Source organism: Vulpes lagopus, chromosome 2 (genome assembly GCF_018345385.1).
Source record: "Vulpes lagopus strain Blue_001 chromosome 2, ASM1834538v1, whole genome shotgun sequence".
In the NCBI taxonomy this organism is placed as follows: domain Eukaryota; kingdom Metazoa; phylum Chordata; class Mammalia; order Carnivora; family Canidae; genus Vulpes; species Vulpes lagopus.
This window is the reverse complement of record NC_054825.1, coordinates 49069482-49095458: the sequence shown is the minus strand read 5'-3', so window position 1 is coordinate 49095458 and position 25977 is coordinate 49069482. Positions and strand designations below refer to the sequence as shown.

The following is a 25977-nucleotide window of genomic DNA, read 5'->3' as shown; positions in this document are numbered from 1 at the left end:
ACAAGTGGGGGAGGGTAAGGACCAGGCCTGGCGTGGGTTCAGTGGTGTGGGGGCCGAAGGGGCCGGATGGTCAGGTAACTCATAAGCTAGGAACAGGAGCGGGGAAACACAACCTAAAGCTTAGAATAAGTTGCACTCATCAGCTCTTGGATTCCCTAGGGGAGATGCAGGTGCCACGAGAGCAGGTGACTTCAGGGTCACAGCAGCCCAGCCGGCATGGCATCGCGCTCCCCGTTTTACAGAAAAAGGAGTGTCCTGGCCATGGTGACAGGACTAGGACCCCTGCTGGGCACTCTGACCCCAGCACCCCTTTCTATTACAACACAATGCCTTTCATGGAGGAGCTCTGTGATCTCATCTGGGGGCCGGAAGACCAGCTAGTCCCATCCATTATCCCACACCATCCTGATCAGAGGCCACCCACCAGAGCCTTGAACCCCTCCAGGGATGGGAAGCTCATTACCTCTCAAGGCAGCTTCCTTTCCCACCTCAGGCAGCATTAACGATTAAGAAAGTCCTCCCTTTCAGAGAGCTCAATGTGCCTCAATCTGTGCGGACTGCTCCTGAAAGGCTCAGAGATAGCATGTGTGTCCTGCCCTCATTAGAATTAGCTGGGGGAATCCAAGGATCGAGGCTATGCTCGGGGGCAAGGGGTAAAAGGCAAAGGGCCAGATTCTAGGTCATCTCTTGGCTGTCACACTGACTTCCCTTTGAGGTCTGGGCAGCTCCTCCATCCCAGCCTCTGGCAGAAGAGGGAGGAGTGTTTTCACGCAGGCAGCTGACCTTAGAGTGAAGTCATGCCCTCAGGACTGCGGGTGGAAGGTCAGCCCTCTGGGGCCTGCGGTCGCCCTGTCTTGGTCCGCAGAGTGTTTCGGTGCCCCTATCTGGCCCTCCAGGCCTTCCAGCCTCCTGTCCACTGCCCTCCAGAACGAACCCTCAGCACACCCAGCCAGTCCCTCACTGCCACCAGTTGGACCAGGTCCCCGTCCCTCATTCCCTCTGCCTTCTCTCCATCCTTGCCCCACCAGAGCCAAGCGATAAAGAACAGGGCCGTCTTTAACCTGAATCGAATCAAAGCTTTATACCTGATTCCGCAAGTTTACAGGGAATCCAGGAATGACTTTGAAGCTGTCACAAAGCAACATGAGACAGATCGCTGGAATGTTTTATAACACAGCCGACTTGGTGTCTTCAAAAAGTCAATACCACTAAAAAAAAAAAAAAAAGAAGAAGAAAGAAAGAAAACAAAAAAAAAGATGATGGGAATGCTTTAGATGAAAAGGAGGCAAAAGAGAGATCACCACTAAGTGACACACATGGGAGCAATGTGGCTCCCTAGCCTGGTTGCTCACAATATGGAATCGTTGTAAAAGGCATTTTGGAGCATTTTGAGTAGGGGCTGGGTCTTGGAGGGTATTGTGGAGTTGTTAATTTTCTTAGACGGGATAATGGTAATGTGCTCATGTAGGAAATTGCCCTCATTTGTAGGAAATGCATGCAGACATAACAAGGGGACAAGAGTCATGTTTGCAATCTCCTTTCAACTGATTCCACAAAAGAAAAAAAAAAGACAGACACGTGCAAGCACGCACGCGCACGCACAGAGAGAAAAAGAAACATGGCAAAATGTTCATGATAATTAACTAAGTGATGGGTGGTTATTGAACCATTCTCCCAACGACATGTATTGAAATCTTTCATAATAAAAGCTTTGAGGGACACCTGGGTGGCTCAGTGGTTGAGCATCTACTTTCGGCTCAGGTCGTGATCCCGGGGTCCTGGGATCGAGTCCTGTATCAGGGTCCCTGCAGGGAGCCTGCTTCTCCCTCTGCCTATGTCTCTGCCTCTCTCTCTGTCTCCCATGAATAAATCTTTTTTAAAAATAATAATAATAAATAAATTTATTTTAAAAAATAAATAAAATCTTTTTAAAAAATAAAAGGTTTGAGAAAACGTGATCTGGACTGTAGAGTCAGAAAGAGCTGGCTCAAGTCGCCCCTGTGCTCGCTAACCCATGTGCTAACCCTAACCCTGTGCTCACTAACCCATTGGGCTGGGTCTGTCTCCCATCCTGTACGAGGAGAGCCGTAGTTCACCCACTGGGATCGTGCGCAGCCCCGTGCTCTCTCTGCGCCTGGCACAGGTGGATGGTCCCCACCCCATGAGGCCCGCCCTGATCCCCCTCTTCCCTGACCTCCCCTTCCCATAGCACTTCCATTCCACAGTCTGTTTGCCACTGAGCGACTGTCCGATTACTATGAACTTGTCAGGTACAGGTTTCATCTCCTCCACACTTGAAAGCAGGATCTGTGTGGGTACTTTCCTGGACACCTCTCAATAGCCTGGACCCACGGGAGCAGCAGTGGTATCTTGAATGGGACTTGCACCCACGTTATCTCATCTTGATCCTAAAAACAACCACATAAAATCAGAAATTAGGGATCTTATTTTAGAAATGGAGCACCTGATGCTCAGAGAGGCAGAGTGTCTTTTCCAAGGTTAGCAGGAGTCGGAATGGGGAGTGGAAACCCAGGACCACAGGCTCCTGGTCCAGCACTCTGCCGTGCACTTGCTGTGGCTAGAGATGGGGTGAGGCTGCAGGCCCAGTGATGAGGACCACGATTGCCAAGGGTGCTTCCAAAGGCCTAGCTGAGCGATCCAGCCCCAGCCTACTGGCCAGTGGGGAAGACCACCCTGGGGCTTCGAAAGCCCTTGGAAAGACGCTCTCCACTTTCCCCAGGAAGCAGGCTTACATCATTCTAGGGTCCGCTGGGGCCCAAACCGAGGAGGCAGGCTCATTGGAAGAACAGGCCTGCTGAGTGTAGGCCCCATGCCTGAGAGCTGGGCTCGGGCGCCCCAGGATGCACATCCAGTTCAGAAATGCTAGCTGGGCTGGGAGAGGCACCCATGGGATATGTTCAAGAAGAATACAGGTGCGCCCACTAGGAGCCTTGACCACAAATGCCTCTTTGTCCACATGCACCCTGAGGAGAGGGGGCAGTGGGGAGATGGGGGGAGGGAAGGAAAGGCAGAGAGTGGGGCAGAGCAGAAAGGGGGAGGGGGACTGTGGGGGAAAGAGTGGAGGAGAGACAGAGGAGGAAGAGGTGAAGTCAGATGGGAAAATAATCCCAGGTATAGCCAGCACCTGTGGGCTCCACCCAGGGAGGGTTCCGGAGAGCCTGTCTGGTCAGCTGACCTGTATGTCACCAGAGCTGTGGAACTAGGCATTTCTCAGGAGGCCCATGTGGATCCCCCAGGCCATGGCAGACACAGGCTGGAGACCCCGAGGACCTGGGGTGGAGGTTGGGGGGCCGCACAGAGCCCTTCTTCCCCTGCCTCGTGTTCTGCTCTGGTAAGTGAGCATTGGGGGGTGCCGCACCTGTGCTGTGCACATCCTGGCATTGATTCCTCTGCACCCCTGGAGGTAGTGAGGCTTATTAGCCTCGCTTACATAAGAGCAGAGGTAGCACAGAGAGGTTAAGTGGTTTGCCCAAGTCACGCAGCGAGGCAGCCCCAAAGGTGGCACCACCTCTGGAGCTATGTGGCTCCCAGTCTTGTTCTTGTCCCCCTTCCCTGCACAGCCACTCATGAAATCCTCCGGTGAAGTCTGCACTGGGCAAAAATGTAGTGCTGGGGCCTTATCAACAGGCCAGGTTCAGCCCACCCCAGGTGCCAGGCCGTGGGCTGTGCTTGGAATGGGAAGAGAATTTGTCTTCCTGCTTGCCAGCTGTGGGCTAGAAAGTGGCTCCCTGAGCCTTGTATTCTGTGTCCAGCTGTCTCTCCACCAGAGGTCTCTTAGGGGAGGGGCTGAGCCTGTTAGGGGCTAGGTGCCCAGCAGGTGTCCCCAGGGCATCCAGGACACATGTGGGCTGCCCAGGAAGAACAGAGACCAGTCTTCAGTGAGGCTCAAAGGCCCTGGGGTCACCACTTGCCATCACGGAGCTGAGACTAACTTCCTGGGAAGAGAGAGCCAGTGACACAGTGGAGACTAGTCGCTGAGGGAGAGATGCTGGCTGTCCAGGGGCTCCGAGGAGTCTGGGGCTATGGAGTCCCACGTTGAGTCCGGCCCTCAAAGGCTCAGGCTGGCCTGGGTAGGGAAGAGGCGTGAAGGTGTTCCAGCCCGGGAATGCAGCAACAAGGAACAGGAGATGGAATTTCTTTCCTTCTCTTTCATGGGAGCTGTGGAATCTAGAATGTTCTACCTGGAAGGGACAGAGCAATTTCTAGCATTCCCATATCAGACTGAATTTTTGCCAGGTCTATGCTATATTTTTCATACTGTATTTTTTTTAATTGATTCATTATTTTTTAACTTAGCCTTATTAGCAGTAGTATCTGTGAAATTGTGGATTTAGCATGCAAGTTATATTATTTCTAATGCAAATTAAAATAAACACGTAGCAACTCAAATTAAACACTTCATCTCTGTACCGTGTAAGGGGATCATCCGTGACCACCTGGGGCCCCACCCTGGGCATCGCTGGTGTAATCCTGCTGCAGAGTTGACACCCTGAGAGTGGAGAAGGTGCGGGTGGGGGTCCCCCTGGGGGGCAGGTGGGAAGAGGATTTGCCTGCAGGTGAGAAACCCTCCCTGAGCACCTCCTTACTGGATCTGAACTCCTTCCTTCAATGAGGAGAACTTTGCAGCTGAGCTCCCAGCTTTATTTCAATCCAATGCAAAGTTTTGTTTTCAAATCCCCAGAGTTAATGTCCTGATTCTCTGCTGCCTTTTGTCTTTCCTTCCCGTGGAAATTTCCTGTAGGGAAATAACCCTTGCCTCTTTCTGTCCCGAGATGAGGCAGGAGACAACAGGAGATTTGGCAGGAGCGGGAAGGCATTGATAGTAGCAGAGTTGGGCCAAGAGCATACTCATTTACAGAGGGCTATCGAGCTCTAGCTGTATGCCAGGCCCTGGTACCTGCGTGGGGCCTGCCGTACTTGGAGGTATGTCGACCAGGAGAACACGGATTTGGGTTCCATCTGTGAGGATGACCATTTGTAGGGCTTCCCCCTAGGGGGCACCATCCTGTAGGGAAGCTGGACTCCATTGTGTGCTGCCCACCTGCTCCGGCCACCCACTCGTGAACATCTGCGTTCTCAGCTGCAGGGCATAGGACACGCATGCAGCAGGGGCCGGTTGCCTGGCTGGTTGGCTGGCTGGTTGGTTGGTTGGTTGGTTGGCTGGTTGGTTGGTTGGTTGTTGGCTGGTTGGTTGGTTGGCTGGCTGGTTGGTTGGTTGGTTGGTTGATTGGTTGGTTGGTTGTTGGCTGGTTGGTTGGTTGGTTGTTGGCTGGTTGGTTAGTTGGTTGGCTGGTTGGTTGGCTGGTTGGTTGGTTGGTTGGTTGGTTGGTTGGTTGATTAGTTAGAGCTCGTGTTATCAATGGCGGGTTGAGAGGGGGGTGGGCTCTCAAAATTTAGTGCATTTCTGTCTTACTGAGCATTTCCTGTAGGTGGGTGAAAAGCTGAATTAAAATGCTAGTCTCTGGTCCCATCCCCCAAATCCTGGGTTCAGTAGGTCTGGACTGAGACCCAGGGATCTGTATTTCTCACCAACAATGTGAGAGGCTCAGATGATTTTGATCCAGGTAATTAATCCTCAACCCCACACTGAGAAACCTTGTTCCAAAGGGTATTTCCGGCACAGGAAAGAGTCTCAGATTTCCAGTCAGGGGACCGTGTTCAGGGCTCTACTTATTAGCTGTGTGACCTTGGAGCAGTCACTTGAACCCTCTGTGCCTAGTGATGATGATGATGATGATGATGATGATGATGATGATAGATGGGACTATGAGATTTCTGAGGGTGCATTTGTGGATTAGAAGCTCTAGAGAGAACCAGAGGAGGGGAGGATAATGGATGGTCATTTGTCTCTTTGCACAGGTACCCCCTCCCTCACCAACAGCAGTGTTCTTTGTCCTTATAGACACCCAGCTGCCTCTGGACGTACAGACCTCCATACTGAATTGAGCTCAGTCTTTGATACGCAGAAGGCAGCCCATACGTGTTGTTGGGCAGATGGTCTGCTCTGTCACATGCCATGTCCCTGGGAAGTGAAAGGACCTTACATCTTTTCTGGAAAGTGGATGGGAGTGTGTACCAAAGGCAGGAAATGTATGAGTGCCCTCATGCGCGTCTACGCTCTTACAGGACTTACTAGGAGAGGAAGTCCTCTAGCCCAGGGCTGGGCACAGAGGTTGGGCGCTTCCTCCTCTCTCTCCACTTTCTTCCCCCCCAGTGCCCAGCCAAGGCCCTTCCCGAAGCAGTGACCTGCCTGACCCTTGTCTCTCCTGGTCCCTCACAGATGTCCTGGCGCCCACAATACCGCAGCTCCAAGTTCCGGAACGTCTACGGGAAGGTGGCCAACCGGGAGCACTGCTTCGACGGTATCCCCATCACCAAAAATGTGCACGATAACCACTTCTGTGCCGTCAACGCCCGCTTCCTGGCCATCGTCACCGAGAGCGCAGGAGGTGGCTCCTTCCTGGTCATCCCCCTGGAGCAGGTAGGACTTGCACCGCTCTGGCCGGGCAGCCGTCCCGAGCAAGGAGAAGCCCTGGCCGGTCGCTGCTGAGACTGTTGCCCCCATTTCTCTCTGTGCCCCTTGCCTTTTTACTGTGTTCGTCATGTGTCTGGTGGCTATGCCCTCCCCAGGGTTTTCCTGAGATTCACCAGAACAAATGCAGGCCAGGATCCAGGAGACCTGAGATGCGTTCCCAAAACTTCCCCAAAGATTGCTTCCCTAAAGCGCCTGGACAAGTCACTTCCCTTCGTCTACATGGTTTTCCCGTCAACACTCTGGATTGGAACATCCGATCCCTAGGTGATCTCCGGGACCGGGTCCAGCTCTGCAATTCTGTGTCCTGGATGTCCTTTTGTTTTGTTTTAAAGGTTTTAATTATCGATCTGACAAGGGAGAGAGAGCGTATGAGCAGGGGGGAGGAGGAAGGGGAGAGTGAGAAGCAGACTCCCCGCTGAGCAGGGATCCCCATGAGGGGCTGGATCCCGGAGCTGACCTGAGCCGAACGCAGATGCTTAACCGACTGAGCCACCCAGGCACCCCTGGATGTCCTTTTGGTTTGGAGCTGGAAGGGATGAAGACCCAGCCATAGGCACACGGGGCATCTGCAAAAATGACACACTCATTTAAAAAAAAAATTGCAAACTCTCCACTGAGAGGCTGGAAATAATTTACCTTCTCTGTCATCCCCACTTCCTAGCTAAAGGTTTTCCCCCTTCTGTGGCTGCCTTTGTGACTCTAACAAATTAAATCTGCAAAGCCTAGATCATGAAATTTTGAAGCTCTGCATTCAGGCAGAGTCCCTGGAGGCCCGTGGGAGGTCACGCGCCTCAGGGAAAGTGCTCGTTGTCAGTCTGGCTTGTTTATGGCTGAGCTCTCCCTTCCCGGCCTGACTCATCTCCACTCCCACCCTCCACCAAACCACTCAGGGGAGGAGGAGGTACGTGCGGAAGGAAGCCTTAGTTTTTGAAATCTATCATCAGTTGGTGGTGGAAGATGGATTTTTCCAGTCTCTCCTACCCACGGTGGGAGAACAGAGATTTGGGAAAGCCTTGGGCCATATCTTCCTTCCCAAGATACTGAAGACAGAGCCCGATGCACAGTCAGGTCTTAGGAGCCATGACCTGGGTGGCAGGAGGTCTGGGTTCTAGCTGGCTCTGCTACCTGCCAGCCATGTGATCTCAGGCACACCCCTTAACCCCGCTGTACCTTATCTTCCCATAATGGTAAAATGAGGATGCTGAATCCTCCTCCGTCTCCATGTGCGATGTCGGCATGGAGTGGGATGGTAGACAGGGAAGCCTCCTTGTGAACCACGTAGCATGTTAAAGATGTTTGGGTATTTTCCTGGGAAAATCTATTAGCTCTGCTCATGGACTTGGCCTACAGATGCCCATAGCAGCTCTAACACATTTGGAAGGATTCTGAAATGTAGCTTGTCCCCCTCTCAAACCAGAGGGGTTCAGATATCTGTCTACCTTGGGGGCCAGCTAAGCTCCAGCCACAGCAGGTCCTTAGCCACGTGGGGGGGGGGGGGTGGTCCTTACAGAGGCTCAAGCCCACTGCCGGCACCCTGCGATACTTCACTGTGTGGCTTACAAAGGCCAGTAGTCAGTACCTTGTGCTGAAAGAACAATTCATTCTGGGCGTGTTAAAGATCTAAACACTAAAAGAAAAGAGAAGGAAGAGAGAAGAAGAGAGAGAAGAAAAGCTGCAAGTATATTACAGAAAAAGAGAGTGTTTTTAAAATCATGCAACAAGGAAAGACTTTCTAAACAAGAATCCCAGAACCATAAAGGAAGTGATTAATAGGTTAAAACAAATTTTTTAAAAGGCAAAGTTTCTATACCACAGTGAGTGAGACATGTAAGGAGACTTAAAGACAAACCCCATAACCGATACAGACAAAAGATCCATGTCCAAAATAGATAAGGATTCTAGAAAAAGAAAAAAAAAAACAGAAAACAGTAAAGGATATGAATAAGCAGTTCACAGAATATGAAAATAAGTCTTTTAGCCTACTAAAATAAGAATAGAAAATCTTTTTTTAAAAAAAGAAAAGAGGGTGGGTGCCTGGGTGGCTGTCAGTTAAGCATCTTCCTTCAGCTCAGGTCATGATTCCAGGGTTCTAGGATTGAGCCCCACATTGCGGAGCCTGCTTCTCCCTTTCCCTCTGCTCCTTCCCTCCCTGACCCCCTGTTCGTGATCACACATTCTCTCTCTTTCAAATAAATAAAAATATTTTTAATAAAATAAAATAAAATAGAAAAAGATTTAAAAGAGTAGTTATCTTTGGTATTGTCCAGGGTGTGAGAGAGCAGGTGCCCAAGTACATTGTTGGTGTGTTTGATGTACTTACATCAAATTTACAGGTAACTTGGCAGTAACTGTTAACATGCAAATGCACATGTCCACTGGCCTAGCATGTCCACTTCTTAGAATCTATCCAACAGAAATATTATCGAGTATACCCCCCAAAAAGATGTTTGCAACATTTTCTTAGTACTCCTTTTTTTTTTTTTTAGAATTTTAAAATTTCTACAGAGATAAAATTTCTCTCTCAAATGGCTTAAAAGTTTCTAAACTCTTCTTCTCAGTTTCTGTAATGGTACCAAAGAGTTTTATATTGTCGGTAGCACTAGTCTAGAATATGATCAGATTTTGTAAACACTTCATGGACAACAGGAAAAAAGATACTCTTTTACAGAGCGTGAGGCTACATAGAGATAATGTGTATGTGGACACATTCATATATATTCAATGCAAACAGAGATTTTCAACTTTATTTGTTCCTGACTTGTGATACATTGTGTTTAATTCGATTGCTAAGGACTGTAGTGATGGCTCACTCTACCAGTTGGTTTCTCTTGTTTTCTCTGAATTCAGTAGGTTTTCACTTTACATAAGTACATGATGGTTCATGCAGCACTTTTATAGTAACGAAAATTAGAAGCAACCTGCAGATCTATTGATAAGGAAATTTGTGAATGAATGAATTAGGGACATCCACATGAAGGGAAGCTAAGCAGTCATCAAAACTAATGATGTAGGGATGCCTGTGTGGCTCAGTGGTTGAGCATCTGCCTTTGGCTCAGGTCATGATCCCGGGGTCCGAGGATTGAGTCCTGCATCAAGCTCGCCACAGGTAGCCTGCTTATCCCTCTGCCCATGTCTCTGACTCTCATTGTGTGTCTCTCATGAATAAATAAATAAAACCTTTAAAAAAAAAAAAAACTGACGATGTAGAACAACTAGTTGTTCCCAAGTGCTCAGCTCAGAATCCCTTTACACTTTTTAAAAGTATGGAGGAAAAATAAATAAATAAATAAAAGTATGGAGGACACCAAAGAGCTTCTACTTAGATGGGTCCTATCTATCAATATTTGGTATATTCAAAATGAAAATGAAGGAATTTCAAAAATATCTATTTGTTAATTCATTTAAAATATGAATTTTTTTATTCCTCCCCCCTTGCAAGGGAGCCCACTTCTCCCTCTCTCCATGTGTCTCTCAAAAATAAATAAATACAATAAAATCTTTTTTAAAAGTAAACAAAAGAAAAAAGAAAAAAAGATAATTCCTATCTGTCCATCTACCCATCTAGAAAAGACTAAGCGGTATACACCTAAGGTTAAGGTTAGAGGTGCCTAGGTGGCTTAGTCAGTCATCCCACTCTTGAATTTGCCTTAGGTCATGATCTTGGGGTCGTGGGATCCAGCCCCACTTTGGGTGCCGCACTCAGCTCAGGTCCTACTTGAGATTCTCTCTCTCTTTCAAATAAATAAAAAATAAATAAAATATTTTTAAAAATAACATTAATGAACCCATTTCTGAACGCCTGGGTGGCTCAGCAGTTAAGTGTCTCCATCTAGCTCAGGGCATGATCCTGGGGTTCCCAGATCGAGTCCCACATCAGGCTTCCTGCATGGAGCCTGTTTCTCCCTCTGCTTGTGTCTCTGCCTCTCTCTCTCTCTCTGTGTCTCTCATGAATACATAAATAAAATGGTTTTTTTAATGAACCCATTTCATGTTCTCCCAAGAAACATATTTTTATGAAAAATAACTATTTTCCAAAATACAAAGAATTAATGAGAAAGGCATTGTTTTGCCCCTTTGTAAATCTCTTTAAGTTAGTCTAGCTTAATAGAAGGTTTGTGTGTTACGTATGTATATATTAGAAGATTTGTGTGTTTACTTTTGCATTCAGCCTATCCTAAATACCGTGCACACAGCTTCTGGAAACTCCACTGTACGCTCCTCAGAGAATGGCAGTGAAAAGGCAAATAATGTCCTCATATTATTTTTAAAATTGCTTCAACCCAACAGAATCCCTGAAAATCTTGGGAATCCCTAGGGATCCCCCAAACACACTTTAAGAACCACTGATGCAAGAGAGTATTTCATGAGAGAAAATTTTATGATGTATTGTTAAGTGAAACAAAAAAGCAAGATATCATTAATCCCATTAGAAAACTTGTATCTGGGTCGCCTGGGTGGCTCAGTCGGTTAAGCATCAGGACTCTTGGTTTCCGCTCAGTTTATGATCTCAGGGTCATGAGGTGGTGCCCAGAGTCTGGCTCCACACTCAGCCTAGAGTCCACTTAAGATTCTTTTCCTCTGCCCTTCCCCTGCTCGCATGTGCACATGCTCTCTCACTCTTTCTCTCTCTCTCAAATAAATAAATAAATCTCTTAATAAGAAAAAAGAGGGGCACCTGGGTGGTTCAATGGTTGAGCGTCTTGCCTTTGGCTCAGATGGTGATCCCAGGATCCTGGGATCAAGTCCCACCTTGGGCTCCCCCGCAGGGAGCCCACTTCTCCCTCGGCCCGTGTCTCTGCCTCTCTCTGTGTGTCTCTCAAAAATAAATAAATAAAATAAAATCTTTTAAAAAGGGAAAAAAAAGCTAATTTCTATCTGTCCATCTACCTATCTAGAAAAGACTAGGTGAGTGTACACCTAAGGTTAGTAGCGGTCATCTCTGAGTACTGGGATCATGAAGGTTCTTTCACTTTCTTCTTTTTCCATAGCTATAGCTTCTAAATTTTTTTAGGCGAACATTTAGTGTTTTGTGTCTAAGAAAAACAAACAAACAAACAATAAAAGCGCTCTGTTGGAATAAAGAAGGAGCCCCTGAGGTTTGAGAGGCTGTAGAGAAGAGCTCAGTCCAGCCCTCCATTATGTTGGTTGCAAATGTTTTCTCCCAGAGTTAAACATGCTTAAGGGCTTGCTGGAGAAAAGGGTAACAAGGCAGAGGTACCCACAGTGAGGATGAGGGTGGCAGTGTGATGGGTGAGTGAGGCGACCCTGATCTGGGGGGTTCACTTAGTTGAGGCAGGACCCAGTATCTGAGACCATGTGGACCAAGGTTCTACACCCAAAAAGTGGCTCCTTCGGAACCAGGCCAAGATGCCTGCCACCCGTCCTGCTGCGTGGGCCAAGGCTGTCAGTGTCCTGCCCACTGTGACCCCGCTGAGCCCACAGGCATGGCCCGGCTGGCCTGGGGACAGGGCTTACCAGCTGGCCTGGGGACAGGGCTTACCAGCTCTAACAGGAAAGCCAAATTCAGAACCCTCTCATTATCTGTCAGCAGAAGAGATGAGCTGTTCCATATTGGCCAATTTCTAGAAAGAAGGTTATAGCACCTAAAAAAGCACCAGGTTCTCTTCTCTGTTTGATAGAAATCTCTCTAAATACAGTTTCCTGTGTTTTCCAGTACAAACACCGAGAGGAGTTTGGCCCTTTCTTAGTGGATTCTAATCATTGCTTTGAGCGTTAATTATGAGCTGTGGACTCATGGGGACACACTTTTGTCCCTACACCAAATGGCTCCAGGCTATTCCCCGCCCCCGCCACCCTCCCTCTCCAGCAACTGGAAGGCCACAGAACATGTCTGCTTTTGTAGTTCTTTTAAGATTTTATTTATTTACTCATAAGAGACACACAGAGAGAGAGAGGCAGAGACACAGGCAGAGGGAGAAGCAGGCTCCCTGCGGGGAGCCTAAGGGGGGACTCAATCCCAGGACCCCGGGATCATGACCTGAACCAAAGGCAGATGCTCAACCACTGAGCCACCCAGGCCTCCCTGTAGTTCTTTCCTGAACTTTATCCATCTACTCTCAGGTGTCCTCATTCCTTTCTTGCTTCTCTGAGAGGTTCGGGGCCGCATGAGAATAACGCTCCCTGAGGCCCCCCCCAGACCAGTACCCCAAAGACCAAGCCTTCTGAGGGAGGCTCCAGCTGTCCCTTTGTTCGTGTTCCTTCAAAGCTGGCTTGCCTGAGATTTCAATATCTGCGATGGAAAAGTTATCCCTTAGGTAGGAGGCTCATCCCCAACAACTGCAAACGACAGCAGTGGGGTCCAACAAAATCTGAAACGCCGTCCTCTTGGGTGGTGGGTGGAGCCATCCGCATTTTATAGTTGGGGAAACTGAGGCTGGTCAGCGCCAGAGCTGGCCCCAAAGCCAGCCTACTTCTTCCTGAACCCACGGCTGTCTGCACTGCTCACCACTCTGGTGAGCAGATACGTTGCGGCCGGCTGGCAGATCTTGAAGACGCGCATTTGTCTTCCCTGGGGCTCTTGTTCGGCTGCCGCTGTGAAGGCCAGAGCCTGTTTTTTCCTAGTTAACATTCAGCCGCCAGCTCTCTCCTCTCTGGAGTGGAATGTTAAGCTGCAGATGGGGGAGCAATCAGCACCCTGATTGCCTGGCACAGCTGGAGGGGACTTATGAATATTCCAGAGACCAGGCATGGTGCCCAGCGGCCTGATTAACCACTTGGGCCTCCCCAGGTGCACCGCCCCTTCCCTGTTGCACTCCACCCGGGCTGCCTGCCGCCTCCAGATCCGGGCTGCAGGGAGGCCGAGGCTGGCAGCAGAGGGTCTCGCACGCTGACAGCTCCGTGGTAGCGCCCCCAGCATCTGCTAGAAGAGGCATGGAACCTGGCCTGGACATCAGGAGTCCGGGTTGTCCCCGTAACCCGGTGGTGCTCCGTCCTGGCCGCACCCTAGGATCACCTGGACAGATGTTGAGAGTCTAACCCACCTGCTGCTTCTGAATCTCATTTCAAGTCCCATGATGAAACTATAGTTACTCTCCCCATTTTACAGATAGTCATTCTCCCCATTTTAGAGATGAGGAAACAGAGGCTCGGAGAAGGCAAATTGACTCCTTCAAGGTTTCACAGCCCCAAGCTGCAGAGTTTAAACACAGAGCTCTCCCAGCAGCGGGCCTGCCCACCTTAGGGGGGTGCGTAGGCAGAGGCACGTCTAGAGGTGTGCTTTGTACTGTTACTGCTGTTGTTTGAAGGTCTCCAAGGACTTCCTTGGACATGAATTCAACCAGTACGTTGTGAGCTCTTCTGCTTTGCCAACACCATGTGTCCGTCCCTGCTGGAAGCCAGGAGAGCAGGTATTCCCTAGACTCTGTGGCAGGCTTTGTCTCTGAAGGCCTGAAGCAGCAGTTTCCGTCGGCAGGAAGGGATGGAGAGAGGTGTCCCTGGAGCAGGAAGCCAGACAAGAAGGTGTCCTTCCTGCAGTCAGCGGGCATGGACTGAGCACCCAGCCTGCTACCGGGCACTGGGGACCTGGGTTACCGGAGGCCCGGTCCCCAAGAGGGTCATCTGTGGGTGGGCCAGGCAGGGGGGAGTTCCCTGGGAGGGTCCTGCCCATGGACGCCTTGCACACTGAACCAGCCCTGCAGTGTGTCAGGAAGCTTTTGAACGTGCCTATCTTAACTGCCCCCTGTCAGCTGTTCAGAACGACAGGGCAGTCTTACATTCTCTGGAAACTGGTTCTCTGGAAATCCTGGTTAATTTGTGTTCAGATTCAGCTGCATATAGTGCAAATAACTTGATTCTGGGATTGGGATGCTAGGCTTGGTCTCCAGGTGGGGGTCATTTCAACCCCCTGGTGCAAGCCCTGTGGCCTCCCCCACCCCCCCCCATGCCTGCCAGGACTCGGTGACTTGGTGATGGGACACGGCCCCCTTGGACTTGGCTCTGGGGTGCTGTGTTCTCTTCCTCCAACCCCATCAGTGTGCCCTCTCTTGCTTTTGGTCCTGTCTTCGGTGTTCGAGGATAGGAGGTCTAACCAGGGCTGGGGAGCTAACCAGGGCTGGGCACTTGCTCCCCGTCTCCCCAGCCCTGCAAGGGTGGTTGGGAGAGGCCAGCTTGAGCCAGAATGGGAGCTGCCCAAGGCATCTCAGTGAGGAGGGCAGAGCCCAAGAGGAAGAGAGCAGCACGGGACGGGGGCCAAGCGATCAGGCTCTAGAAGCAAACAGACCTTGCTTGAATCTCTGCCTTGCCACTTAGTTGCTGTGCGACCTCAGGTGAGACGCTTAACTGTCCTGTGCCTTAGTTTTCCCTTCTACAAAGTGATGGGGTTGGGCCACACACTCTCTCCTGTTCTCTTTCCCTCTAACACCATTTTGTTCAAATATGTCCTCACCAGCGTGCTGGTGACCATGCAGAACAAGGCTCCTTCTCAGCCCCTGATGCCCAACTCCAATGAGGCCAGTTCCATGAAGCTTTCCCCATCCCAATACCCACCCAGAGGTAGTCTGCGACTGTCGCTCTTAGGGTACTTCCTAACTGCTTCATTATGTCCTAAGTGGTTAGTGTATCTATCCATCTATCCATCCCCGCACCCATCCATACATCCATACATCCATCCACCTCCTCACCCACCCATCCACCCATCCACCCACCCACTCATCCATTCAACAAATGTTTATTGAGCTCCTACCATGCTTCAGTCCCAGTTCCAACACCAGGGATACAGCGGTAAACAAGACCAAGTGCTTGTCAGCATGAAGTTTGCAGTTCAGTTAGCTGCGTTGATTGACCTGAGGGCCCTGAGAGTGGGAAACGTGTCTGACTTGTACAGGCCCTCCGTGCACACAGTAGGTGCTAGGCAAGGGGGCACTGGGCTGACCTGAGGCCAGGTGCTGAGGCTGCCGTGCCCCACCTCCCCATCCCGTGCCCCATTCTCTTTGCTGGCCCTGGGAGCCCCACTCCTGCAGGCCCTAGTGACAGCGTTGTCCCCTGCGGGGGCTTCCCAGTCTCAAGAGGGGGCTGCACTCCCCCCTTAAAGCTCTTAGAACAGTATTGCAGGCCCAGCTGCTCTTACTCTGGAATCACCCCAGAAGTTGGCAGACCAGTTAGCTCCATGACTCACAGTACGTTTGAGGCCTGATAATAAAAGAAGGACGAGAAACGAGTGCCCAGCTCAGTGCTGAAGATTATAATAAAATCAGACTTTTTGCTCCCCCAAAGCCTTTGCTGCCATTCCAGATTTCTGGAACACTGTCTCCCTGTCACTCCCTGCCTCAGCACTGAGCTCCTCAACCCTGCTGGCTCCCATGGAAAAGCCCTAAGTCTCCATCACTGCTCCCCTCTGCAGGCCGGTCTCCCCCTCTGGGAGGTGGAGGGGGAATTCAGAGAGTCTTTTCCAAATCCATTTTTCAGATCTTTCCTCAATCGTTCTTTGTTCTTCAAGCTGCCTTCCGCTTCGTGCAATTTGCATCTCAAAGCCTGTGACAGCCTGAATGTACAGTAAGTGACTTTGGGGAAGGGGAGGGGGGAGAATTGTGCTCTGAGAGAAGTCACAACTTCATTCCATTTGTCTGAGGGCTCAAGATTGACAGCCTGGCTTTGTGTTTTTCCCTTTTTTGGAAGAATGACTGCTTATTTTTGTGAAAAGTGAAGGCATGCTCTTCGGCAGACATGGAAGGGTTGCTCGCTTATTTTAGTTCAGGTTGTGGGTTGAGACCCTCTGGATTTGAGGTACGGGGGACCAGGAAAGCAGCCCGACTGGTGGATATCCCGAGAGGTCAAAGAATCCATCCCTCTGCCTCGGGTCAGGGCCTCTGCTGAGCTGTCTACCTGGCTTCATTCCTAGCACAGCCAGTGAGGCTGGAAATAATAGGGCCTGGTTCACTAGGACTTTGTGAGCTTGGGCCCTGAGCCTAACCCCGCCGTCCCCTCCCTCACACCAGAGGCACCAGCCTGGACGCCAGACCAGTTTGCCAGATAGCTGGATCTGCTCTCCACTTTCCTTCTCAGGCCTAGAGCCTCTCACAGCTTTAGAAATCTCAGCTCCAGCCCTGAGCTGTGAACCCCTGGGCATGCTCCATCTCTGTGCCTCGCTTTCTCTTCTCTCTGAGTGTTGTTCCGTAAGTAGGAGCTCGGTGGTGACAAGGGCTTTTGCCCACTGCCTCCTCTTCTTTGGTCCTCCTGGGCCCAGAAGTAGCCCATGGGGCTCCCCCCGGCCTGCAGCCAGCAAGAAGGAGGCTTGTCTCTGGCCTTCTAACTGCCTCGGTTGCTACAGTCAGTGAGCACTGTAGAGAGAAGGCACTCGCAGCCCAGTCATTGGTGCCCCAAAGGGCATGGGGACAGTGATGCAGGGGATGTGATTGATGGGAATGCTTAGAGGAAGGCGAGCTTGGGGAGGGGCCGGGGTGCCTCTGTAGTCAGCCTGGCCGCTTATCTGGAGTCCACCTGTCTGCCAGGGTTAAATGAGATAAGGCATGGAGAGGTTTACCATGGGGTCGGGGGTACAGCAAGGGCTCGATAAACCGAGCTATCGTAACGTCTATCATAACTGCCATAATACACTTCTATCACGACTTATAGTTCTGTCATAACTGTCATAACACGCTTCACATCACGGGGAGAAGAGGTGCTGGAGACTGGGACAGGGGCTTTCTGGAGTCTAGCTGGCTCGGATCTGAGGCACAGGACCTCTAGGTGGGCATGAGTTTGAGATTCTGTGCTCTGAGCTGGCCTGGGTCCTCACAGTCTTCATAGCCCTTGTCCTCCTACCACCACCACCCCCAGCCACCTCCCCAGTACCCCAATTCCGGCCGTGCGTTGACACAGTGCCAGAATCGGAGGAGCCTCCAGTGATCACATGTTCTAAGCACCAAGTTGCACCCATGGAAAATCCTGGCCCCAAAGAGATGTGTCTTCCCAAGGGTGCAGGGCACCCCTCGGTACCCCCAGGGCTCTTTCCCAGGGCTCCTCACCCTCAGCCCCTTGCCAGATTCCCAAAGCAGACCTACTGAGGTATTGGTGGTGGCCAAGGGAATTTGCATTTGCTTAAAGTCAGGGTGAGATTTAAGGAGCAAATCCCTGAGACCCCAAGGGATGTGTAACCAGTAGTAGAATTTCAGCCCATGAGATCTGCTCACCCAGGGTGGCCGTCCCCAAGGGCAGGAGAAAAACTTGCCTGTTCTCTGAGGTCTGGGGCTGTGAGGCCGCAGCATCTGGAGCTCCCTCCTCCAGGGTCCATGAACCCCAGACACTTCAGGAGCAAAGTGATGGTAGAGGGTACCCCAGGGCTGTGGGAGGGAGTGGAACTGAGGTGGCCTGGCTTGAAACAGGGAATCTCCCTGGGGACCAGTGGGGTCCTGAGGCCTTGGCCAAGACCCCTACCAACTGGCCCCTCTCATGACAGCTTCCAGAACAATGAGTGTGTGTTTGCCTTGCCTGAGAAACTCCAAGCCCGATTCAGTCCTAAGGCAAGCCTTCATTTTAGGATGGTCTTCCTGAAGTCTCTGTCCCCATCACCATCCCAAGGCTCTTAAAGGGCCAGGTCACCTTAAGGTGCAAGGATAGGTCACAGCACTCAGCCTCTTTAAGATGAGAGATAGGGACGTCTGGGGGGGCTCAATCGGTTACACATCTGCCTTTGGCTCAGGTCATGATCCCAGGTCCTGGGATTGAGCCCCACGTCAGGCTCCCTGCTTGGCAGGGAGTCTGCTTCTCTCTCTGCCTCTGCCCCTCCCCCGACTCATGCTTGCACGCACTTGCTCTCTCTCTCTCAAATAAATAAATAAAATCTTAAAACAAAAACCAAAAAACAAGAGATGGCTTTGTAGCCTCAGCATCACATGGTGCTAGCCTGTCCTTCCCCCTTTCTATTCCACTCAGCCAAGACCTTGATTTTAGTTGCTAAGCAACCTATGCCTAAGTTTCCAAGTGGGTCACCATGAGGTGAACACGGGAGGGGGCAGGTAGGGACGGCCCTACTCAGAACCTTGCACTTCATAGGTGGAAACCCTGAAGGCCCAGATAGGGCTAGGGACTTGGTCAAGGCTGCACAGCTGGCAGGTCCCATGTGTCAGAGGATCCACTGGGCCCGCAAATCCTTCCACATCTCATTTCCCCGTGCCCCTCCCCTCACCAAGAGAAGCGCCCAGGCAGCAGCAACACCATCAGGACTTTCTATGAGAAGCTTCCATCTACCCAGACAGGGAGGCAGATTCCCAGCGATGAGATAGGAAAGCTCTGCCGTCAGTGCGCCTGGATTCCAATCCCAGCTTCACCATTCACTGGCCATGTGCTTTGGGCTAATGCCTAATATTCTCTGCCTCGGGTTCTCCAGCTGCAAAATGGAGGAAATGCTAAGTCTCAATGCAAAGGCCATTGTGAGGATTCAGTGAGGTGTCAAATAAAGCCTGATGGGCGCCCGGTACAGGCATGCCCATGGGCCCCCCACCTGGGGCACCAGGCCCCTAGCCTCTTGCTTACTCCTTTGTCTTCAGTGACTTCAGTCTCAATCTTGGTCTTCTGAGGTAACAGATAGGACACAAAAGTTTTCAAAGTTTGGTTTTTAACACTGGAATATTTTGTTCATAGAAAACAGGTTCTTTTCTTTTCTTTCTTTTCTTTTCTCTAATTTATTTATTTGAGAGAGAGAGAGAAAATGAAAGGAGAGACAGAGGGAGAGGGGAAGCAGACTCTGAGTGTGGAGCCCAACTCAGGGCTGGATCTCTCGACCCATGAGATCATGACCTGAGCTGAAACCAAGCGTCGGACACTTAGCCAACGGAGCCACCCAGGCGTCCCAAATAGAACAGGTTCTTAACTGTAAAGGGGGGGCAACCTGGCTAAGCCGATGGCCCCCTTCAGAGAATAACATTTTTAACTACACAAAATAAGATAAATAGGGTTAGAAAAGAAACCAATTATGTTGAAATCTAGTTATCAAAATGTATACCAGAATTGTGATATAGTATTATCTGTGCTTTTATGTTAACACGTTAAATAACATGATCAAAGTGAAGGACCTAATAAATATGATAATTTCAAAGTGCTGAGTGTAAACATGATTTTGGGACAGCAGTTACAGAATAATGTGATCTGAAAATACCTGCGATTATTGATGAAAAAGTCACAGGTTCAGGGTGCCTGGGTGGCTCAGTGGTTGAGCGTCTGTCTCCCTTCGGCTCAGGAATCCCGGGGTCCTGGGATCGAGTCCCACCTCAGGCTCCCCCATAGGGAGCCTGCTTCTCCCTCTCCCTGTATCTCTGCCTCTCTCTCTGTGCCTCTCATGAATAAAGAAAAAATCTTAAAAAAAAAAAGTCACAGGTTCACAGCTAATCTTACAAGGATTTGTTGTCTACACTTATAAATAAAAGAAATATTAAATTTCAATCAGGAGTTAGTAACATTTTCTCCTATCCAAGCTCGCAGACCTAAATGGTCTGTAGACCCATTTAAAGAGTCCCAAGGAAAAAAAAAATTAAAAAGAAAAAAAAAAAGAGTCCCAAGATATGGGAATCCTTGGGTGGCTCAGCGGTTTAGTGCCTGCCTTTGGCCCAGGGCGTGATCCTGGACACCCTGGATCGAGTCCCACATTGGGCTCCCTGCATGGAGCCTGCTTCTCCCTCTGCCTGTGTCTCTGCCTCTTTCTCCCTGTCTCTCCTGAATAAATAAATAAATAAAATCTTAAAAAAAAAAAAAAAAGAGTCCCAGGATAAGGTCACAGGTGGAAGATCATTGTATAAAATCGGGATAAGTTAGAACGGCTCTGGTGGAAGCTTGGTCAAGAGACCAAACGGGACCTGCCCAAGCACCCCTCACCCCTAAATCCTAAGCTTTGCTGGCTTCTCCGCCTGGCTCTTTGTGAGCTTGGACAAGTCCCTCTGCCTTTCCAGGCCTCAGTCTCCCCATCTGTAAAATGAAATGTTGGACCCGTTGTCCTCTAAGATCTTGTCCCGCTCTGACACTGTGGGACTCATGCTTCCCCCCCACACTCCTGGGCCCCCCAGAGACAAAGGCCTCAGAAGTGTGGGTCTGCAGGAGCCCTGGACCAGAGAGAGGGAACAGCTGGGGCCAGGCTGGCCAGCTCCCAATTGTTCAAGGCAGGAGGAGGAGGAGATGCGTGGTGCTCTCCAAAGCGACAGCTGGGTGAGCCTGGCTGGGGGCCTCGTCCTCGCCTGCCATCTGTGCCTCCTTCCTGTAGTCCGCCAGCGGGGGTGGGGGTGGGGGGGTGGGGGTGCGGATGGGGCCCGAGGCCAGGCAGCAACCTGGGTGGGAGGGGGAGGGGCAGCCTGAGAAAGAGCCAGGGAAAGAGCCTGGTTGCTCATGGTTGGGTGCTTAACTCTTTCCACCCTCCCTTTTTCTACCCTGGACTTCGAGAGAGTTCTGGAGAGGGGAAGGTACGCAGCCCTGCGTCCAGTTAGTTTATTTCATGGTTGCATGACCTCTGACAGGTGACTTGATGTCTCTGAGCATCAGGCGGCTTCTTGTCCAACAGACATCATTCCTGGGACGTCTGGATGGCTCAGCGGTTGAGCATCTGCCTTCAGCCCAGGGCCTGATCCTAGAGACCTGGGGTCGAGTCCCGCATCGGGCTCCCTGCATGGAGCCTGCTTGTCCCCCTGCCTGTGTCTCTGCCTCTCTCTCTCTCTCTCTCTCTCTCTCTCTCTCTCTGTGTCTGTCATGAATAAATAAATAAAATCTTAAAAAAAAAAAAACCGACATCATTCCTAAAACTGCCCCTTGGGATCTGAATGAGATTTAAATGCCATGGGAGAGGTAAGGTACCCCAGCCTAGTGAGGACAGCCACAGCTCTGGGCTCAGTGCGGCAGGGATCACGAGGGGGCTTACACCTGACACGGTGAACGTGCATGCACCTGGAATGCTGCACTGAGGCCAGGAGGAGCTCCCCCACCCCCGGCAAGGGTCTCCAACACACACTCATGGCCCCCACACACTTGGGACTTTGCAGCCCACTTTCTCCTTCACTCGGGCTCTTCCCCTCCTCTGGACGGTCCTCCCTCACCAGTGTCTGCCAACAGAAGGTCCTACCCACTTAGAGTAACATCTATCTACAGGTAAGTATTTTCAGGTAGTAAAACCTTCACATAGTTTAAACTTCAAAAGCAATCAAAGGACATATAGGGAAGAGTCTGCCTCTCCCTCACACCTTGCTTCCAGTTTTCTTTTTTTTTTTTAAGATTTATTTATTTATTTGAGAGAGAGAGAGAGAGAGTGTGTGTGTGTGTGTGTGTATGTGTGTGCATGCACACACACACAGGAGCAGGGATGGGAGGGGCAGAGAAAGAGAATCTCAAGCAGACTCCGAGCTTGAGCACATGGAGCCCAATGTGGGGCTCGATCCCATGACCCTGAGATCACGACCTGAGCCATGATCAAGAGTCAGATGCTTCACCGACTGAGCCACCCAGCACCCCTCGCTTCCAATTTTCAGTGCTTTTACCAGGAAGCGACTAGTATAATAGTTCTTCAGGTGTCTTTCCTGAATAAATGCCAAGGAATTGAATTGATGGTTCAAGAAGTGTGTGGTTTCTCCTAGGAAACATACACACACCCGTGCAAATGCACACGTATGGGCACACATGCACACACATGCACACAAGCACATGTTCACACGGACACACGCTGGAATTTCTTCCTGGCATTGTAGAAGGCAGAGGTTGTTTAACAGGGCCCGGAAAGCAATAATCATAAAAACCACTGACCAACTGGAGGCGATCGAGGTTAAAATCTTCTGTTCATCAAAAGATACCATTAAGAAAGCAAAAATGCAGGCCACAGGCATGGGGGCCATATGTACAGTGCATATTCCTGAAAGATGATTGGTGTCCATAGTATATGACCACGATCGAATCGGGTGAAAAAAAAAAGAGGCAAGACTTAAATAAGCATCATCTAAAATTGAATATTCAAAAAGCCGATCAGCCTATGGAGAGGTGCTACTTTCTCAGTCAGGGTTGTTTCGATTAGCATTTTTATTAAGACTGAGGCTGGAAATCCCTTTATATGTTTAAGACCTATTTGCACTTCACTGGGTCATTACTCAGTAGGAAAATGCAAGTTAAAACAGGAGTTAGTACTATACACTCACTAGAACAGTCAAAATTTAAAAGACTGACAATCTCAAAAAATAAAAATAAAATAAAATAAAAATAAAAGACTGACAATCTCAAGTGTTGATGAAGATGAGGAGCCATGGGAACTCTTCCTGCTTCGCTGGTGGGAATGTAAAATGTTACGGCCACTTTAGAAAACTGTCCTGAGTGTCTAATACAGTGAAACAAATGTCTACCCAAGGAATCCCACTCATAGATTTATGCCCAAGAAAAATGACTATGTAAATCCACAAAAAAGACATGTACAAGAACATGCTTAGCAACTCTATTTAGAATAGCTCCAAACTAGAAGCAACCCAAATGTTCATCAGCAGGATACACAAATTGTGGTCGATTCATAAAATGGAATAGTACACGGCAGTGAAAAGGGGTAACTACTGATCCCCACAGCAGCATGATGGATTCTTAAAACACATTGAGCTGAAGAAGCCGGACACAAAATGGTGCACATTGTATGATTCTGCTTATTGGAAGTTCAGGACCAGGTAATAATGATTTGTGATGATGGAAGTGAGAATAGTGGTTGCATTTTGGGTTGGCATGAGAAAACTTTTAGGGTGGTAGAAGTGTTCTAGATATTGGTCTTGGTGGTAGTTGCATGAGTGTCTACATATGTAGAAATTCGATGAGCTGTGTAGCTAAGATCTCTGTATTTTATTGGATATAAATATTCCATAGTTAAAATTTACAAATTAAGAGGAAAGGATATGTGCTTTTGAAATTTTGGTAGATATTGAGGCAATTGTCTCCCATTGAGGTTGTAATGACTTACATTCTCACCAGCAAAGTGTAAGGGTGCCTGTTTCCCCGCCCCCTTAAAAAAGGAATGTTGGCACACTTTTAAATGTTCTGCTAAGATGGTGTGCGGGAAACTTTCTCAGAGTGGTTTCATTGTATTTCTATTAAAAATGAAGTTGGATTATCTTTTTATGTTTAAAATCTATCTTCATTTCCATTTTGTGTGAATTATCTGTCCATTTCCTTCCTCTGTTTTTCTACAGGGTCATTGATTCTTTTACTGATCAAATAAGTTCTTTATATATTAGGGAAACGAGCCCTTTATTTAGGATATGAGTTGCAACTATACCTTTAAAATGGTTTTTGCAATGGAGATTTCTTCTTTTAAATCTCAAGAAGTCTAATTTATCTCCTTTTATGGCTTCTGGATCTTGGGCCTTGGTTAGAAAAGCATTCCTTTTTCTGAGTTTGTACAGTAGCTTTCCCACCATGCCTTCCTGTACTTTTATAATAATTCCATCTTTATATTCAAATCTTTGATACATTTAAATTTACCTTAGTATAAAGTATGAGGTATAGATTCATCTTATTTTTTTTCTGTATGGCTATCTGGTTGTCTCAATACACCTTAGCGAGTCCTCCATCTTTCAAAGCATCTGATTTGAAATGCACTCTTTGCTACATTCTGCATTTCTGTATGTACTTGGGTTTATTTATGGACCATCCAACCTTTCCTACTGATCTCTCTAGCCACATACCAGTACCACAATGCTGTGTTACTAAGACTTTTTAATGTGTTTTAATATCTATAAGCCTGGTCGTCACTCCATTTCTCAAACGTTAGCTTCCTCTTCTTGCCTGTTATTTTAATATTTAATTTTAGAATCTGCTTATATTGATATGAAATGAAACCCTCTTGTTTTTATTAGGATTACGTTAAATGCATAGGATAAATTAAAGAGAGTGGACAACCCTATGACGTTGAGTCTCTGATTGTAGTTTACTTGTTCTGGTCCTTTATGCCCTTTTGTAGTTAGTTTAAAAGTTTCTCCACGTAGATCTTATGCATTTCTTGTTATCTGTATTTACAACTTTGCTGTTGGTATTATATACAGGGCCCCTTTTCTATTATATCTGTGAATTGGCAACTGTATATTAGAAAGCCATCAGTAGGGATGCCTGGGTGACTCAGTGGTTGAGCATCTACCTTTGGCTTAGGTCGTGATCCCAGGGTCCTTGGGATCAAGTCCCACATTGGACTCCCCGCAGGGAGCCTGCTTCTCCCTCTGCCTCTGTCTCTGTGTCCCTCATAAATAAATAAATAAATAAATAAATAAATAAATAAATAAATAATCTTTAAAAAAAAAAAAGAAAGAAAGAAAGCCATCGGTTGCTCTATGTTAATTTTTTATCTCACCGTGGTACTGAATTCACTAATTGCTTATAGTACTTTTTAAGTCTTTTAGGTGTCCTAGGGATACTATCTTATCATTTGCAAATAGTATAGTTTTACCACTTTACTTACAATTTTTTGGTACTTTTTCTTTTCTAATTGCATTGGATAGCACCTCCAGGAAAGTGTTAAGCAATGGTAGTGTCTTATTCTTAATGTTGATGGTCCTACATCACATGTTTACCCATTAAATACTTGGAATTGAGAAAGATAGCTCTCTTCCACCAACATTTTATTATGAAACTTTGCAAACATACTTTAAAGTTTCAATACTCTTGCAGAGAACATCCCCTAGATTCTCTATCAATAGCATACTATACTTGCCAATGCTGGGTGCCCTATTTGTTTGAGGCAGGGAAGGGGCTTCAGACAGAGAATTCTTTGGAGACATTCTTTGTAGCTGGCACAGGACCTGGCACATGCTGTGCCAACAGATGATGCTCCGATGCACAAATACTCATGATCTCAGAGTTGTGGTATCAAGCCCTGCACTGGGCTCCATGCTCAGGGGAGAGTCTGCCTGAAATTCTCTCCCCTTCCTCTACCTCTGCCCCTACCCCTGCTCTCTCTCTCTCTCTCTAAAATAAATAAATCTTAAAAAATAAAAAAGAAGAAGAATAAGAAGAAGTAGAAGGGAGCCCAGATGTTAGGACATGAAGTGGGTGAGGTGGTGCTCAGGTGAAAGAAGGCAAAGGACATCAGCCCCCCTCAACCTGCCAGCATTCTGAGCCCCTACAGGCCCCAGGGAGCACAGACAGCATTGCCAAGAGACACCCTCTTTCCTGACAGCTGGCGGGGGGGAGGTTTCCTTTCTTCCTTCCTTTCTCTGTCTCCTGCTCCTACCTCGCTGACCCCTCCTAGCAGAGCCCCAGACAAAGAAAGGGAAGTGGGCTAAGAAGGGACTTCCCTCCTTCTCTGAATGACCTCTTCCTGGACAGCTGCAGTGAGCAGTGAGGTGGGGGTCTGGGAGCTGGTGAATAAAGGAAGGGGCCAAGAGAATTTTGTGCCTCTCTCAACCACATGGTGGACAGGGGGGCCTCTGCACTGTCATTTTTAGGTATACTATTGCAGTCCTCTCCTTGAGTTAAAA

The 25977-nt window shown here is 48.8% G+C and overlaps 1 protein-coding gene across 3 annotated transcripts in view; it reads left to right on the top strand.

Moving 5' to 3' along the window:
• CORO2B (coronin 2B) overlaps nucleotides 1–25977 on the top strand; it is a 130117-nt gene that overhangs the window by 61175 nt on the left and 42965 nt on the right. For all 3 annotated transcript variants that reach the window (XM_041744220.1, XM_041744221.1, XM_041744222.1), the window contains exon 2: nucleotides 6302–6502. In XM_041744220.1, coding sequence (XP_041600154.1) covers nucleotides 6302–6502 — 201 coding nt within the window. The remainder of the gene's footprint in view (nucleotides 1–6301; nucleotides 6503–25977) is intronic.